The sequence below is a fragment of the Scleropages formosus genome, chromosome 19 (assembly GCF_900964775.1).
Source record: "Scleropages formosus chromosome 19, fSclFor1.1, whole genome shotgun sequence".
Classification (NCBI taxonomy): Eukaryota; Metazoa; Chordata; class Actinopteri; order Osteoglossiformes; family Osteoglossidae; genus Scleropages; species Scleropages formosus.
In genome coordinates, this window is record NC_041824.1 from 9669580 (window position 1) to 9687506 (window position 17927).

Here is a 17927-nt window from a genome sequence, read left to right on the forward strand (position 1 = left end):
GCTCTGTGAGGACTAAAGGGAGGACTTTAGGATTAATCAGGTGGTTTACTGTCCAGATGGAATGAAAACCTTCTGAGCCATATGCCTCTGTTCTTCTGTTTGGTTAATTCATTCCATTAAGTCCCCCCTGCTTGGCAAATTCCCATTGTGAGAGGGAATTACTTTTATTGCTTGCAGAAAAAAATAATCATCAGCTCTTGGACAGAATCTACATCACCTTGTTTTGATAAACAAAAATGCAAAAAAGTCATTTTTATACATGAAAGTGGTAACACAAATGTATTTTATGGTATACGTAACATTATTTGTAGCTTGTCTTGTAATTTTTTAAATTGATTCAATGTAATGTTTTGTCATTGTTAATGTTTGATTCAACTATGTTTTAATAGTTTTCATTGATTCATTCATTCATTGAGGAACCACTTGTCCAGTTCAGAGTTGCAGAGGTCCAAAGACTATCCAGAAGGCATTAGGTGCAAGGCAGAGTACACCTTGGATGGAGACATTTTATTAATTTTGATCAGAGATGTTTATGATATAAATAAAGTTCCAGATATAAGATACTGAGTGTCAGTTATTAATAACGTTTCTGGAACTAATTGGTCAACAAGTCGGCATTCAGTTGAGGTTTATCAAGAGCGTGTATTTTTTTTTAGTAACTTTAAATTAGCTTTATTCTAGCTCAACTTAATAGAAATATTTGAAAGTCTGACAAAGTGTTTTAACTATTTTTTAATTTATATTCTTGTATATATTGTGAAAATCTATTTTTATTACAGGGGCGTGGTGGCGCAGTGGGTTGGGCCAGAGTCCTGCTCTCCGTTGGGTCTGGGGTTCGAGTCCCGCTTGGGGTGCCTTGCGACGGACTGGTGTCCCGTTCTGGGTGTGTCCCCTCCCCCTCCGGCCTTACGCCCTGCGTTGCCGGGTAGGCTCCGGTTCCCCGTGACCCCGTATGGGACAAGCGGTTCTGAAAATGTGTGTGTGTGTGTGTGTGTGTGTGTGTGTGTGTGTGTGTGTGTGTGTGTGTATTTTTATTAACTTTTTTATTGATTTTTATAGATGAGAAGGTTGAAAGTGGCCTGACAATTACAAATGTTGGCCATGTTTATGGAATTGATCCATCAATTCCATTGAACTGGAGGTTGTGGAGATTACATATTTTTTTATTTTCAGTAATGTTAAAAATTTTAATTTAATTTTAAGTTAATACAAAGGAACAACAATGTTGCATAACAATGTAGTGGCGTCACGTCATTTGTACCCTGCCTTACTTCATATGCTTTGGGGATGCATCAGACCATTTAACCCTGCTTTAGAAAAGCTGTTAATAAAGGGATGGATGAACTGAACTGTATTTTTTTTAAATGTATTTTATTGCTTTGCTTAGATTTTTAGATACCTAACTTGTCATGCTGGGGGACTGCTTTGTGGAACAAGCTGCTGAATGAGTAGTCACAAAAATACAAGGTGGGGCAGTATGTACTTGCAAACTCTCCTGCTTCATGGTTGTCTCACTAAAAGAGGTGTTTGTCACAGAGGTGATCAGCAAAGGACTGTCTTATTGAGATGAGTGGACTGTTGATGCAACAGCCGGAGGAATCAAAATAAAAACCTGTGTCAGTGATTGATAGAGTTCTTCACAGGTGGGCAGATATGCTAGGAGATGGAAGATCTGTTTTGGAAATACTGAGTTGTAGGTGATGGTCAGTCAAGCGGAGATATAGCTTCAGGAAAAGAGGATAGTTGTCTGTCTGCAGTAAACCCTTGAAAGATGATGACACAACCTAAGAAAGTAGGAGGGCAGCACCAAGCCCTGCAGAACACCATCTGAGAGAAACTGACTCCACATCAAACTACCTGGTATGAACTACCTGATAGATAGGACTCGAACCATTTCAGCACTGATCCCTTGATTCCAAGATGTTGAAGAGAAAAGTCAGAAAGAATCTGGTCCCTCACAGTATCAAATACTCTATAGAGGTTGAGTAGATTGAGGACCTAGGTGTCTCTACCCAACTTGAGAGTCACTGACACCCCAAGCGGGGTCGCGGCGAGCTGGAGCCTAGCCCGGCAACACAGGGCGTGGGGCTGGAGGGGACACACCCAGGATGGGACACTAGTCTGTCACAAGGCACCTCAAGCGGGACTTGAACCCTGGACCTGCCGGAGAGCAGGACCTGGCCAAGCCTGCTGCGCCACCACACCACCATGCCACCATGGCCCCCCCCTACATACAAGAGTTTTTGAGAAAAAGGGAGAAGAAAGCCTGACATAGTTTGGGTTCTGACAAAGATTCCTTAACAGCAGTAGGAATTTTTTAATGGTACATGGGAAGCAACCAAAGGGGACTGAAGAATTAAAGAGGGAATAAAAAGGAAATGATTTGTGGGGGAATCAGTTGTAAGAAAGGGGAAATTATGCGATCAAGGTGGCGGATGGTGGCTTGGTGTGAGAGCAGGAGGTCAGAAACTTTACCTTCTGTAAGGGTTTGAAATACAGGCAACAAGACTGCTGGGAATCCTGGCCTGGAATGGGGCAGTTGGATGTCGAAAATACAAAAAGCTGTGTGTAATGTCTGTTTAACGTTCTCTGTTTCCATAGTAACATTTGTTTTGTAAAATACTTTAATTTTTTCCACCTTTCTGCAAAAACAGCTATTGCCAGGGGAATCCGAAACAAATTAGCTGCTTTGTAGTATAAACAAGCGAGGCTTTTCCTGTTGGAACTAAGATCCATCTAAGAGTTGTCAGAGGAATTTGAAACTATGTTGATAAACTCAGCTTTTTGAATGCTTCACCTGAACTTGTCCATACATTCGTGGCTTTTGGCTCCATTCCTTTCCTCCAAAGGCTAGGGCTGTTCTTGCCGCCACTTCTCTAGTCTGACCGCTACGCTGAAAAATAAAACCTCCTCAATCACTCTGTGTGTTTGTTTACCATCAGCTGCCGAAGGGCCACACGTTGCACAGATTCATCCGTTATGTAACAGCTAGAGAGGGAGGAATTGTGGAGGGACAGAGAAAGGACACGCTGATGTAACAGGCTTGCGTAGAAGTAGTCGCAGGAATTAAGAGGCCAAAATGGCCACAAAACGTGTCCAGTTTGCACTCCCCTAGCAGGAGCTCATATTTCAGTCTCCCACGTAGCAATGCTTTGCTTCTTTTCTTCCCCCTTCACTTGAATGTGCTACATGTGGAAATTCTGGGCTTAGTCCTTGTGAACATGACCTGGGACTGTGTGTGGGTTTATTTGGAGGGGAGTGGAGCCTAGGGACAGGGTAGGCGGGGAGAAAGATCCTAACTGATCCACCAGTGGCGGCTTCCTCTTTTGCCTGGGAGCAGGGGGAGAGAGAGAACGAGCGGGTGGCTGAGCAAAAGAGGACGCGCTGGTCCTTTTCCCCCTCCCCCTGCAGTCTGCCCAGATGTGCTCGTCTGTGCGTGCGTGCGTGCGTGCGTGCGTGCGTGGTTGCGTGGTTGCTTACATGTTAACTTTGTGCGCTTTTAAGGCAGCTGCGCTGTTCTGCCCCAGTGTTAGCATGTGGTCGTGGGAATTGCCTGCCAGACGCTAAGAGGCTCCCTGCTCGCTCAACGCAGCCCATCCTCACACCTTACTGGACACCGGACATGCTGGCTGGGAGGAACGGCGTGTCCCTGCGTGGGGTGGACCTGTCCGAGGTGGGCTGCAGTCCATGTGTGGATGGCTGCCCATGGGCCCGCTTGGCAGGGCTGGAGGGATGCCTGTCGGAACCCTACTGCCTGTGGTTCAGACTGTTGTCCAGGGCCCACTGGGGAGACGTGGAGCTGGGACTCAAGTGTCACGATGGACTTTCTTGGGGTAGACTGGCACAGGCATACAAAGGGAACCGTCAGAAAGGCAGGGTAAGAAATACCGCATACCTGTCAGTCTTCTTCATTCCTTATGGCAGTCAGAATGGTAATCGGTTAAGTGGTTAATGGAAGCATTTTATTATATTTTTTTGCTTGTTTGTTTGTTTATTTATTTGTTTGTATATTTATTTATTTAAATCTTTGTCAGTGCTCTCAGTGTTTCCATGCAGTCCTTTTCTTGTGCAGCATACCGGCATCACCAGTACTACAGATTCATGTAGCAAAACCTTGAAGCACCTTCTCCATTTTGTACATAAAAAGAGCGAATGATCCTGAATGATGTGGTTTTGACTCTTTAGGTCTATAGCTGGATTTTTCTGCTGTACTTTGAATATAAATAATGTACAGGAACTTAATATTGCTTCAGATATCCCAAAACAGAGACCAGTTTTGTCACCTAAGGAATTTTTTTGTGCTGCTTCTAGGCAGTGGGGGGGACTTGTGACAGTTTAAAATAGACGTGACATACCATGGTCCTTATTTTCCTCATTTATAGTAATGGTGTATTTGTGAAAAGACTGAATTGTGGTTAAAGTGTGTGGCTTTGGTTTGAGGAAACTGTTGGTCAGTCCTTGGCTGAAGCAGGCAGTGAATCAGGCTGGTTCCTATGGCTCTGTCGCTCTTCTCTTTCATTCACCACTCTCACTCGCTGACTTCATTTCCCTCACTCAGTCATGAGAGTGGATGGACAGGACCCCAATGGCACCAGTATAGCCCCTGTCTGCTCTGTATAAGCTCAACAGAGAACTTGTTTTTTGTACCAGTGACCATGGCAGCAGGGTTTAAGGGAGGCGTGGCAGTGACTTTGAGGAGCATCCTTGAGCTGCGAGTCTGGAGGTTGGACAGCTGGATGAAGGAAATTGATACCATTCCCTCCCGCCCAACGTGCTCTGTATCGTCATGGCTCTGGAATTTTCTTTTGAAAAACTTGCGAACTTCAGAAGAAGCCGAACTGTTGCAAATTTATCAGCATTTAATTTTAGTCACATGTCACAAATGGTTATGAATTAGATTGTTATTGTTGTACACTGAGAAAGCTGGACATTTTGGTGAAGAAATTCAGGTTTTTTTTTTTTTTAAATGTTTTAGTCCTTGTTGAGAGGTACTACAGCAGGGTCAATCCAAACAAACACTCTTTAGGTCGATGAAGTAAGAAGTTACTGCACCTAATCGTTGCATTTTCATCTTTAGAAGCTAAATTTCGGTTGAGCGTATTTGTCAGTGCCCAACACAAAGCAGATATTCAGTCCAGAGTCTGGGCTTCTCTAGAGCAGATTTTTGTCTTTCCTGCTTTATAATTTAACACTTTAAATATAGAAGCTGGCATATCCTGTGCACCGGTGGTGGAGGGGAGTATTCAGAGACGCTTAATGGCTCGGTTACATAACGTCATGAATGTTTTAGCAACAACAAAGAGTGTTATGTTCAGGAAGCTCGATGTCACAGCCTTCATTGCAGGAACACTGTCAGGCCAAGGTGTGGGTATAAGCTGAAGAAAATGCCAACGATATGAAATTGTGTCCAAATTATCACACGTTAAGTTGTTAAAAATGGATTCCACTGCAGCTCAGGCTAGTTATAAGGTAAGTCAAATAGTATCCACAATAATATTTTTCCTTTTTAATGAACTTTATTGTGGATACTTTTTTGACCTGCCCTCATACCTCACAGACATTTTTAAAGCATTTTCAGTTTTCTCCTTCAGCTTAAGTCAGCATTTCCTCCGTGCTTACGGGCCTGCTCCGGCTTGTTGAGCGTCTGCATCCAGGATCCTTGGGTCAGGATGACCTCATTTCATTACAGAGACCCAGCCCATTCTCTGGAGGACTCCACAGCTGCTGTGGAATGAGGAGAAATGGACTTGTTAGGATCACCAAGCCCTGGGCCTCTCAAAGACACACATGGGTACAACTGTATGCTTGTTTTTTCCCTGGAAAGCCTTTGTTGTAGGAAGTTGAAAAGAGACACCGGAGGCTGGGTTACCACACTGTGTTTACCTGGAGGGTCGTGCTCTCTGAATGCATGCCTGATGTTTTGTGGGAAGGCTGCAGGTGGCTGCGTGATGTACACAAGGCACTGGCATTTTTCAGAAGGGTTTTGCACCAGGTTGCCAGCTTGGTCTGATGTGAAATGGTGGTTTTGGCAGCTTGCTCTTTATTGTCCTACTTGTACTGTGGGGTCCACTGGAGTCTGGGGACATATCTGGATTTGCTTCTGAAGGCATTTCTGTAATGGGATAATCTCTTTCCGCTAGAGAGAGCAGGGATATGAGTGATCTCTAAGGATTTACATGCAAACTTTGTTTTTTTTTTCTGTGGTGGAGGGAGATAAAGATAAAAATCTTGTTGGCTTGGTCTAAGTCCCATAGGAGTGAGACTTTCAGGCTAGTTAACTGGGAGTGACCGAGACCAGGCCTAATACTAGAAACTTTTCTTTCCTCTTCTCATTTCTTTTGAATTTCTTAATGCAGATTTTCATAACAGCATTTTTTTTCTGGACCTTCCATGGACTGCATACAGATAATATGTTGTTAGTAATATTAAGGATCAACTTTGGTGTTTCCTTGTGGTGTGATATTTGAGAGTCTAATTCTGTGAGGATGGGAGTGGACTGGACAGAGAGCCAACACAAGTCCAGCATCATCCCATGTCTTTCTCTCTTTCTGTCTCTGTCAATGCAGGCCAAGCGGAAGGACGTGTCAGAGCAGAGCGGCATTCCATCTCCCGGAGAAGAGGAACCTTTCTCGTGGCCTGGGCCCAAGACGCTGCGGCTGCGTCGCACCTCACAGGGGTTTGGCTTCACTTTGCGCCACTTCATTGTTTACCCACCTGAGTCGGCTGTGCACTCTTCCCTCAAGGTGAGGCCGAGCACAAGCCTGGGGCATTTTGGGGGCTTGCATCTGCTTGTGCTGTGAGGGTGTTGGTGGCACTGTGAAAGCAAGTGCTCTCTTCACAGCCAGCATACAGTATCCCTCTTCCTCTAAGATGTTGCAGCTGTGGCATTTATCCAAAGTCAAGGCTGGAATTAGCAGTGCTTTTGACCAACCTCTTATTTTTAGTCTGCAATCTTAATATACAGCCTGACAGTAACATTGTGATATGTACAGTAAAACTGTATTTAGAGAGGGTGCATTTGCCTGCTTGCTTTACTCATTTAGCACTTTTTACTTTTTGAATAGGGGAACACATTCTTGAAATTACATTGTAGTTTCACATGTAGAGCAGTTCAGTTATATTTATAATAATTTCACTAATAGTTTAATAGTCTAATAGTTTTCATCAAAAATGACCATTCAGATCGATTCCCTTTCTAAGGAGCACAACAGAAAGAGCCCTCTGGTGACACTAAAACTGGCAACCAGTAAAGAACTCCCTCCCACTCTCCAACTCCTGAAGTACAATGGAATCAGTGTAGTTTGTCCAGGCTGCCATTTGTGATCACATTGGTCATTTCACTTTACAGCACAGGAAGTAATGGAACCCTGTTACACTGGGTCTCTTTTGTGTGTGTGTGTGTGTGTGTGTGTGTGTGTGTGTGTGTGTGTGTGTGTGAGAGAGAAAGAAAGAGTGAGACTTTCTGTGGGATAACTGCTTACTCCCCTAGCACATCATTTAGTACACCCTGTAGCCTTCCATCTGCCTCAAGCCATAACTCTGTATGAAAAAGACATTAAAACATTTCTTTCTGCTCTACTTTTATGGCTGTAATGAGTATGTGGTCTGTATCTGTTCTTTGGCTTTGATCAAAGAAGGAGCATTTTTCTTTCAAGAGTGTTATGTAATCTCACTGAGGAGTTATCTCTGTGGTGCCATTTGTACTGTTTTGTGTTTCCTAATATTTCTTCTTATTAGTCCACCTTACCAATCACATGAACCACAGAACCAAAACCTGCAATGTCTGGTGTGCAGAATTTTACAGAAGTTAAAGATTTGGAGCTTTCAATATTGTTTTTGTATTAGACATGACATAAATAAATAAATAAATAAAAACAAACCTACTGTCACACGCATGACACCCACACCTGCTTCTGATCAAGGAGGCATGGTATAAAAGGGCAGAGACTCCACACCTGCTCGTAGAACCTCCTCTTGAGCAACCGCAACTCCTGCATGCTTAGCATTGTCCACCCTCTCTTGTTCTCCGTTTCCTGGCTTCTGACCCTTGCAGTGCTTTCCGACTACGTTTTTTGCCTGCTCTTTTGATCTGTTTGCAATAAACGCACCTTCGATTGGGTTCACCTTAACAACTCCTTGGCTTCCTTTCTTCCAATATGACACCTACAAATTTTGAGAAATGTAGCTGTTTCATTTATGGCTTTATGGTTTTGATGGTCATAGACATTTGAAGCTTTTTTTCTTGATGTATCTTATATGCTTCTTTTTGTCTTTGTATTGTGCAGTTTCATTGCAATTCCTCTTCCCTTTTGAATGTCTTTCTGTTCCTTACAATTAAAAACAAATATCTGTGAAATAATTAATTTTTTTCTGTTTCCCCCCAGGATGAAGACAACGGTAGCCGAGGTAAGAGCTCAGCATCTTTTGGCACTGACTGTCGCTATTAGCATTGGTGATGGTTGGAGGGGTGTTGGAGTTGGTGTACTCCGAACCTGGAAACTTGAACCTGAGTTTCTCAAGTCAAACATTGCATATCTCTCCACGCATAATGTAATCATGCAGGACTTGATCAGAATCTGTGCTTTTATGTCTGTAAAGCCAAAGGTACAGTAGTGCAGTGGATAGCATTGGTGCTGAGAACTGATCTGGACCCCCACATCAGGTCCCTCTGCAAATGCTAAGGCTGTTCAAGACTTCTGCTTTTCAGTCTCTTGATCACAGCCCTCAACCACCATCAGCAATGACCAGTGTGTTTAAGGTGCCTTTTGATGATGTTGGCATTAGGGGGTTGTGGAGAGGGCAGGATTTTAACATGAGTAATTAATTCTGTGATCCCAGACATTTCCTGTTGTTGGCATTTTGAAACACACTTCACCACACTACTCCTGGTCAGCACAGTGGTCAATGGAACCTCTGTTGCCATTTAATATTATTTACAGATGAGTTTTGTACTGATGCAGTGACCATCTGAAGTACTGATACCTATATTTGCCCTCAGGGAAACTAGTGAGTTGTCACACCTACACTGAGGCTATTCAGATTAAATGTATCTCTTTCCTGCTGGGATGTGTGATTTATGGTGCTGCTTAGTGTGTGAATGTCATTTCAGTATGCGGTGGGTCAAAACAGGGTTGAACCGGTGGCACCCAGAGATGGGCATAAATCCTGGACTGTTGTGGTCATTGTACATGTTTATTAATGCTGCTCCGTTGACACATGGGCCCTTCCAGGTGCTTACTCCAAACACACCTTAGCTTTCTTTGCCCGATTGGCTCCACTGTTTTATGGTAAAGAAGATTAATCTTTGGTGTGACATCAGTATTATGTTTGTTCTTGTCCTACATCTGCTTGGAACAATGCTGGAAGTGTAGTTGTTAGAGCTGCCACCTTTGGACTTGACCATGGTTTGATTCCCACCTCCTGCTTTAGTACTGTTGAACAGGGTACTTAACCTGAACTACTCCAGTAAAGTTTACCAGCCTGTATAAATGCGTAACTCATAGTAAGTACCATAAAATTTTAAGACATTTTGGAGAAAAGCATCAGGTAATTGAACACATTTAAATTCTGGATGGATTTCACTGTGGCTTGTGTTGTGTGCTCTGATGTAGATGGTACTCAGTGTATAGTTAATATAAGTCACAAAATCCTGGTTGTGTGCTTCCAAGCTCCTGCCGTTGGTTTTGGTTGCAATCAGTAATGAAGGAGGGAGCAGAGGGAGGGGAAGCGAGAAGAGCAAGGAAAGAGGTTACATATGGTGAGTGTCGTGATTGTTATTTTGGCTCATTCGTAACCCCCCTGCTCTACTCCACCTTCCCCACAGAAGGAGCTCTGTCAGGAGGAGCCAGTCAGTCCTACCTTAAATTCCCCAGTTTCTTGATTGATGCAGTGACTCTATGAATATTAACAGCTTCACCAGCACTGCCCATACATCACAGGTTCCTCTTTTATTGACGGAAGAGGTGACGTGTGAATAAGACCCTTCTCGCCCATCTCCCTGCTGTGCACCCTACTTCCCCATCCCTGTTTTCCATTTGCACTCGGGATGTCACATGGTTTCGATGCTGTGGAAAACATCTGGGCCAGGCAGGCAGGGTGTGACTTTGCAGAGGACCCCTTCTGTTTGTTTGACTGGCTGCCAGTATCCCAAGTGTTGTTGCTGGAATTCCTCTGATCCCAGCAACAGGCAGAGCTCTCCCCATCGACTGAAACATGCCAAAGAGGGATGCTCTGCTTTTCAGGAACCTGCAAGAGTTTACACAACTTCTCTCTCTCTCTCTCACACACACATATATTCATCAGTATTTAATTTACTTTGTTGAAAGTTGATATAGTGGAAGCATACTGTAGAGGCTACAGAGGAAGTGATGGCAGTAATAGACATCCTCTATGTGACTCCTGTGTCCCAGCTCACACTCCCTGAGAGGATCCCTCTGCTTTGGCCTGGAAATCCCTCAAAGGGATATTTTTCAAACCCAGCTCTTAAAAGTTCCACACACACACACACACACACACACACACACACACACACACACATTTTCAGAACCGCTTGTCCCATACGGGGTTGCGGGGAACCAGAGCCTACCCGGTAACACAGGGCGTAAGGCCAGAGGGGGAGGGGACACACCCAGGACGGGACGCCAGTCCGTCACAAGGCACCCCAAGCGGGACTTGAACCCCAGACCCACCGGAAAGCAGGACAGTGGTCCAACCCACTGCGCCACTGCACCCCCACCTTAAAAGTTCCACTTCGATAAATTTTGCCAGTTCTAAACCTTTGCCTTTTTCTGATGCTCTATGCTGTGATCATGTGACAGTGGCTTCAAGTTTTTGGCTGATCAAAACACACCTAGGCATCCTGACGAGACAGTCGCTGCTCAGAGTTGATTGTCAGCAGCGAACAAGTTTTCTGTCTGATGCTCTGTGATTTCTGGTCTTTCTGCAGCTCAAACTTATGCTAACCTCATGCTCTCGTCTTCTGTGATGTGTGGGGTACCTGCTATGATAGATTTTTACAAGGCAGACTGTGGAAGCTGGGAGAGATGTTTCTTTCTGGAGAACTGTGCTGAAGAAAGCTGCCAGTCTCTTTTGCCCTGGGTGCAGTGTGTGAAATTGGCATGTACCTGGCAGCATGACCTTGACAAGTAACAACATACAATGCACCAGGTTTCTTATGCTTTCATACCAAAGGCAACAAAATTTGGAGCTGCATGGATGATTCTCCTGAATTAACTTTGCAATGGTGGCATTCTGGTATCTTAGTTATATGACTCCAGGGGCTTTATCTTTGGGACATATGAAATATATATGTGACCAGTAGGAAGAATATTTAACCAGTAGGATGTTTGTTTAATTCTCTGGCAGGGGAGGCACAGCTCTACCTTGAACTTGGTATTTTACCTGACTTGTAGCAGTAAATATGAAATGCTATGTTTTACAAAACTGTGCATCTGTAACTTTTTGTAGAACAGGTTTTGAACACAATGTCCTGTACCTCCTGGGGGAGAGCAGGCAGTTGAGTGCTAACCCCATACCCCATCCCACCCATTTTTACCATGTTTGAGAAACAGGACAAATTCAACTTGTCGTATAATGAGCTGGAGTTGTAAAAGGCATGGGCCACTGCCTGGTGCTGTGGGATTATATCAGAACACAAAGTCCACATACAGTGTGGGCCCACACAGTTCGTCTGGCTGTGTCATTCAGGAAGCGGGCCAGCATTGATACTGGGCACAGGCTGCACCAGTGAGGTTTACTTGTTGGAAAGCACCTCTGTCTCATTAAGCTGCCCAGACTCCCTGGAACAACTTTTCATTGTTGTCAGCTTTGTGTTTTCAAATGTGAAAAGTAGCTGTGCTCCAGATAGATACTGTTGCTGGGTAGGTCAGTATTTTAGATGGATAGGTACTGTAGGTAGGCAGGCAGTTACTGTGGCTAGGTAAGTAGGTGGATACTATAGATAGATACTGTAGGTATACAGGGGGTTACTATTAGGTAAGTAAATAGACAGATACATTGGGTAAGTGGTTGGATGCTATAACTAGTTACTGTAGTTACTGCATGTAGACAAATGCGCTAAGTACGTAAATACTACACATAGGTACTGTAGGTAGACAGGTAGACTGAGAATGTAGGTACTCAATAGATAAGTATGTGTGTACAGTTGCACAATACATACTTAATTAATCGCGAAGGAAACTGCACAAGGCTATAGTTGTACGCATGTAATAAAATAGTGACAAAACAACAGAGAAACACGTGCACTGAGCAGTTTGTACATGTTTTGATTGTTTTCATCAAAAATGAAATGCTTGGACAATGTGGTTTGGTGGTTTGGTTTCCTGCTTCCACCAGGTCACATGACTGAGTACTGCATTCTGGGATTCTGTTTCAGTTCATGTTTCCCTTGAATTTCAAAATCCGAAGCAAATCGTGTTTTCTGACTCGTCTACTCCTAAAGTGGTCAGGCTTGCTAGTGCACTGACTAGATGCAAGTTATTATCAGTTCCCAACATGCATCGTGTTTTGGTGCATTGTAGTAATTTACTGTGAGGGCAGTGGAAATGCTCTGCAATCCTATTTGTGGTGTCCGTAAACATATGTTCATGTAGTGTTGTGCACTCAGCTGTGTGTGGTTACCAAGGTATTGATGATGTGTCACTGTTTTTCAATTGGGGTCACAGCACTTGTCATGTGGAAAGGTCATGCATGGCCCTGTCTGGTCTTTTAGCTTTGGATTCCTTTGTACTGCCCCTCTGTAGGGTAAAGGGTAACATTCTGCCATAGGCCTTAAAGTGTGATGCTTAGTGGTACTTTCTGCTGCAGTCCTGCACTTAAGGGTAGCATCCTTCCTGTCCACAAATTGCTGTAGTGTTTCTTTTTACTTTGCCTCTGAAAAAGTTACCCGGTCAGATCGGAGCCTCTGGGGAATGCGCCTGTATCTGCAGAGATGAAAGCCACAAGTGTTCATCACCCATGAGGCACTGAGCTGGCCCCCACCACACAGCATGTTTATTTCCAGGAGGCTGTCAGGGAATACACAGACCACACTGCCTTCTTGTGGACAACAATGTGAACAGGCTGTAGAGATGTGGATTATTTCCACTCCAGGTTCTGTATTTGATGTGCTGTGGTGTTCATTGGATGCTGTGTGATATTTATAGTGTATAGAGCTCAAAATAGCAGCTAGGGCAAGAAAATTTTCTCCAACGGAACTATCATAGCTTGGGTAGCATGGTGGCACAGCAAGTACTGCTGCTGTCTCACAGTGTGTGGGTGGTGCGAGAGCATGTGGGTTTGATCCCTGTTCAGCTTATGTGGAGTCTGCATGGGTTTCTTCCGGGTGCTCAGGTTTCCTCCCAGAGTCCAAAGACATGCTGTTCAGGTTACCCATAGTGTGTGAGTGACACAGAGAGAGTGTGTTCCACTGATGCATGGATGAGTGACCCATTGTAAGTAGTGTATCTTGCAGTGTAAGTCATCTTGGTGGATAAGGTGTGTGGACTGGTAACACTACATAGTATCTACTGTTAGTTTTTTTGGAGAAAAGCATCTGCTAAATATGTAATGTTCTGTTTTAATTTTAATTTTAATAGAGGGACCTGCTAGCATAGAGATTAGAGCTGCTGCCTTTGGACCCAAAGGTCATCAGTATCTCACCTCCAGCTGTAATACCCTAACCAAATATTGCTGTAGTAGAAATAACCCAGGTGTAAAAATGGGTAAATAATTGTAAGTAGTTTAACACTGTAAGTCACTTGGAGAAGGCATCGGCTAAATGAAATAATGTAAATTTGTAATATTACTTATGCTGCTGGTTGTGTAATGTAAGCAGTTTTATATTTTGTACAGTAGGCTGTGTTTAAAATGATTCTTTTCATCATTGATTAAATTATAGTCATCTCGTTTGATTTGGATGACAGTGGATATCTTAGTTGTTATGTGGACTTTGCTGCCATCTACTGAAGAGTCAGTGTACTATAATTTGATAAGTTAATGGGAAAGCTGCAATTAAAGGAAATAATGCACATTTTCAGAATAAAACCCCTTTATTATGGTATTTTCATACTGTCTATCACATAGGATTCATCAGTAAAAAAATCCATATTGTCTGTTAAAATAATTCTGCTAATGCAAACTGAACAGCTAGTTAGGGGACTTCATGACAATCCATTTCATGAAATTGTTTATTGCTTATATATGGCTGTATATTAAGAGAATAAGCCTTGTAGAAAATGGTTGGAGGGTACCAGTTGATCTTTTGGCTACACTTCAACTCTGAAGCGTTTCTTCATTTTTTGGTTGGTTCTCAATAAATTTTGTTTCTGGGCTTTGGAAAATGTAATTGCTCTACACTTGTGTAAAATAGCATTCCACTGAAATCTGTACTCAGCACACTGACTCCTTACTTTGCAATCAGTTGTGACCAGAAATATGTTCAGCTTTTTTCTAAGTTCAGTTTGTTTAAAGTTGGCTTTATCATTAAGACAAAATTGATAAAAAGCTTAATAATACAGAAATCCGTAGTTATTCACTACTCAGGTTCTGCCTCAAAGGTATAATAGAAAATAATTGATATGTAAGACTTATTCAAAAAAGTTTAAACAAAATTAATGGTGAAACTTGCTGAAAATAAGTCAGCTCTGAAATGTCCTATTAAATTTTCATTACTGAGGTAACACAAAAAATAGGAAAACACTAGATTACATACCTGCGCTTTGTTTGTCAGCTACTGGTCAATGTAATTTAAAATTACTGAAATAAATAGCAAAAAGTTAATGTACATGAAAATTTGTTCCTCCTATCTTTTTATGTGGGAGAGCAAGAACGCATGGTTCAAGTCCAGGTGTTTGGTCAAATTCGCTGGACTTTGAGAAAAGGAAATGCTATGCAATATCTCATCACCACCACTGGGGGCAACAGAGGGCAGTGATGCCTGAGCTCACGTTTGTAGGCGTGTGGAGGGATGTTGCATTACATAAGATGGTGTGTGTGTGTGTGTGTGTGTGTGTGTGTGCGTGCGTGTGTGCGTGCGTGCGCGCGCGCGCGCGCGCACATGTGTGCCCTCCTTTAGCATGTAGCAGGTCCCATGTTTCTGTGTGTCCCTCCAGGCTGTTGGTGAGTCCTTCCTGGGTCTTAGCACAGGGGGTGGTGCTTGTAACCGTTACCATGGTAACTGCGTCATAGGTTGGACTCAGAGAGGTGACCTAAACAAAGTGTCCTCTGCCTCTAACTGTAATCACTTTTTATGTATTTTGTTTTTTTTGGATACCTGAGGAATCTTGTTTACCTGTGACTAATTTGTTGTTTGCGCACAGCAGTATGACATTTACAGTTTACGTTTTACAGTTTTTTTAAAGCTTGTGTCTGAACTTGGGCAGCTGGAACCCTACATGTTTAACACGAGAGCAAAGCTGTGTACTGGCATCGGTGGGCAATCGGAGGCACGCTTGCCGATTTTCCCCAAGTGGGAGCCTACGCTGGGTTCATACCCTGTAACAGTGGTAGGTATAGAGTGTGTGTGATCTTTCTCCCCACCAGGCAGTACGAGTGTTCTTTCTGTGTTGTTCCCTGACCCTCACAGATCACCTTAGTAATTTTATCTGTTTATTTGTTTGATAGCAGAACAGCACTGAGTCACAGCAGCGTCGAGAGAAACTATACATAGAGGAATTGCAAATATGTCAACACACATAAAACAAGGGCAAATGTTGCAATATTTAGCCATGGTGCTCATGTAATGCTATCTATTAAATTCCAGAAGGGTGTCCAGACATTCCAGAAGCACTTTCAATTGACTTGCTGATGAGATGTTAATTTTTCTAATGGAAGAAAATTAAACCCTTTGGTTGTTGTGCTTTCTCTCTGATGCAAACCTTTGAAGTTTTTGCTGAATTGCCGAGGTATTGTCATTGACGTGTGATCCTCACACACTTCTTATTTACTGCTTGTCGTGGGAGGTAAAGCTCTTTTGATAAAGTGGTCGGATGGGGTGGGGACAAGTATGGGCCAGGATTAAAACAAACACTCATCCTACAGTGCATTTGGGTCAAAGCCTGCGTTGAAGTTAGGCCCATACCCTGTACAGTTGTGGATTTAGACAGAGTGAGCTATTTCATGTTTCTGTATCAGCAGTTGGGACCACAGCTGAAATTTAAAAAAGAAGAAAAAAAGACAGCTGAACCATAAGTTTTGCTTTTATATTAATTTAGGGTAAGTTTTTGTCCAGAGTGATTGATTAGTACTCGGTGGACACCTTTATTCGAGGTGACTTACAGTGCTAGATATCCTTTACTAAACTCCCTATAGTCATTCACATATCTGTACAACACAGACACATTGTGTGTGATTTTGAGTCATCCATTCACTTGAAACGTGTGTTTGGCCTGTGGGAAGAAACAAGAGGAGCACCTGACAGAACAGAGGAAGAAGATGCAAATTCCAGACAGACTGAGATTTGAACCCATGGTCAATGTATAGCCCATGAGTTTCATGACACCAGCACTTCCTGCTGTTCCACCATGTCACCCATAAGTTGGGTTTTTAGTGTTTTGACCATTCAGTATCTCACCTCACAGCGCATGTGCCAGTCTGTCAAGCCATAACATCGTATCGATATCTGGCCACTGAGACCAGCTACTCCACCCCGCATCATGTATCCTGCTATTATACTTCTTTGCTTTGGCTTACCAAATTTGGGTAAGATGGAGCTAGATGTGAGGCTTGCTTCCTTGTACGAGTCACTGGAGTTGCACAATAAGACAAAAACATTTGACTAACAAAGGAAGAGATATGAGTGTGTAGGAGTACCCTTATGGGAAAATATTTTAATCACATTCTTATTTAGGTGAACCACATCACTTTGATGTCTAGACAGGTTTTTCACATACTTCTAGTGATCAGATAGTTTCTACTTGCCAGTACTCAATATCTGCTGGAGTATTTCATGTTTATATTTTGAGTTGTAACCTGTTTTTAAGATTGGCTATTTTTATAGTCTCAATTTAACCAACAGCGTGTTTAAAGTGACATGGCATTGTTTGCAGTTTGATAGTTGTAATTAAAAAGAGATATTTTAAAAGACAGAAGCATAATATGCTCAACTTCTTAAGATGCACTGATACTTTACATGATACATGAGTAAAGTCATTTGGCATGTTGTGGCAGATGCTGTGTGTTAATGCCATGTGATATGTGTCACTCCCTATGGATTGAGTCACTCACGTTGGAGTACTTTCACCATAAGTACCAACATATACTTGATAGCTTCTACACCTGGCTCTCTTATTCTTCCAATGAGCTTGAAGGTTTACAGCAGCCAAGGTATGACACATACTTCACACTGCTGAGTACTGCTGTTTAATAATGCAACGTTTTTCTCCAACTCAATTTACAATTTTGGGTTTGTATACTAAGCTGCTTACGATTTAACCATTTATACAACGGAGTAATTTTTACTGTATCACTTCAGGGTTAATACTTTGATTGGCATTACTACTGCAAGAGAGGAGGCTCAAACCCAGGATGCTGCCACTCTTCAGAATTGAGGCTGCATGTTCAGGTTGTGATCATCTAGGTTGCAAGTGACTCTGGTGCTGTGTTGTTGCCAGGGAGACAGCGAACCCGCCTGGAGCCCATGGATACCATTTTTGTCAAGCAGGTGAAGGAGGGAGGCCCTGCCCACGGAGCTGGACTCTGCACAGGTACAGTAATACCTCACTCACTCATGCCACCTGGCAAGTTCAGGATAAAATTAATACACTGGGTCCTCGTAGAAACATTTCAGTGGGGAATTTTTGAAACTATAAACAACTTGTTTATTGAATAACATTTTCTTAAGCTTTATGTTTTGTAAAATTTGTCTTTGTTGCAGAGCAAAAGCCACCAGTATTTCCACACACGGTTAGTTGGCGTTAAAACGCGTGGAC

General features: G+C 42.9%; 1 protein-coding gene across 5 annotated transcripts in view; it reads left to right on the top strand.

Annotated features, from left to right (window-relative positions):
- Positions 1-17927, top strand: part of arhgap21a (Rho GTPase activating protein 21a) — an 80373-nt gene that overhangs the window by 31411 nt on the left and 31035 nt on the right. For 4 of the 5 annotated variants that reach the window (XM_018747760.2, XM_018747769.2, XM_018747777.2 and 1 more), the window contains exons 1-4: positions 3476-3877; positions 6567-6743; positions 8385-8406; positions 17610-17702. In XM_018747760.2, the coding sequence (XP_018603276.1) occupies positions 3623-3877; positions 6567-6743; positions 8385-8406; positions 17610-17702 (547 nt within the window). In that variant the 5' untranslated portion in view covers positions 3476-3622. Of the gene's footprint in view, positions 1-3475; positions 3878-6566; positions 6744-8384; positions 8407-17609; positions 17703-17927 lie in introns of those variants that run through there. The other variant, XM_029246157.1, reaches the window with a different exon arrangement.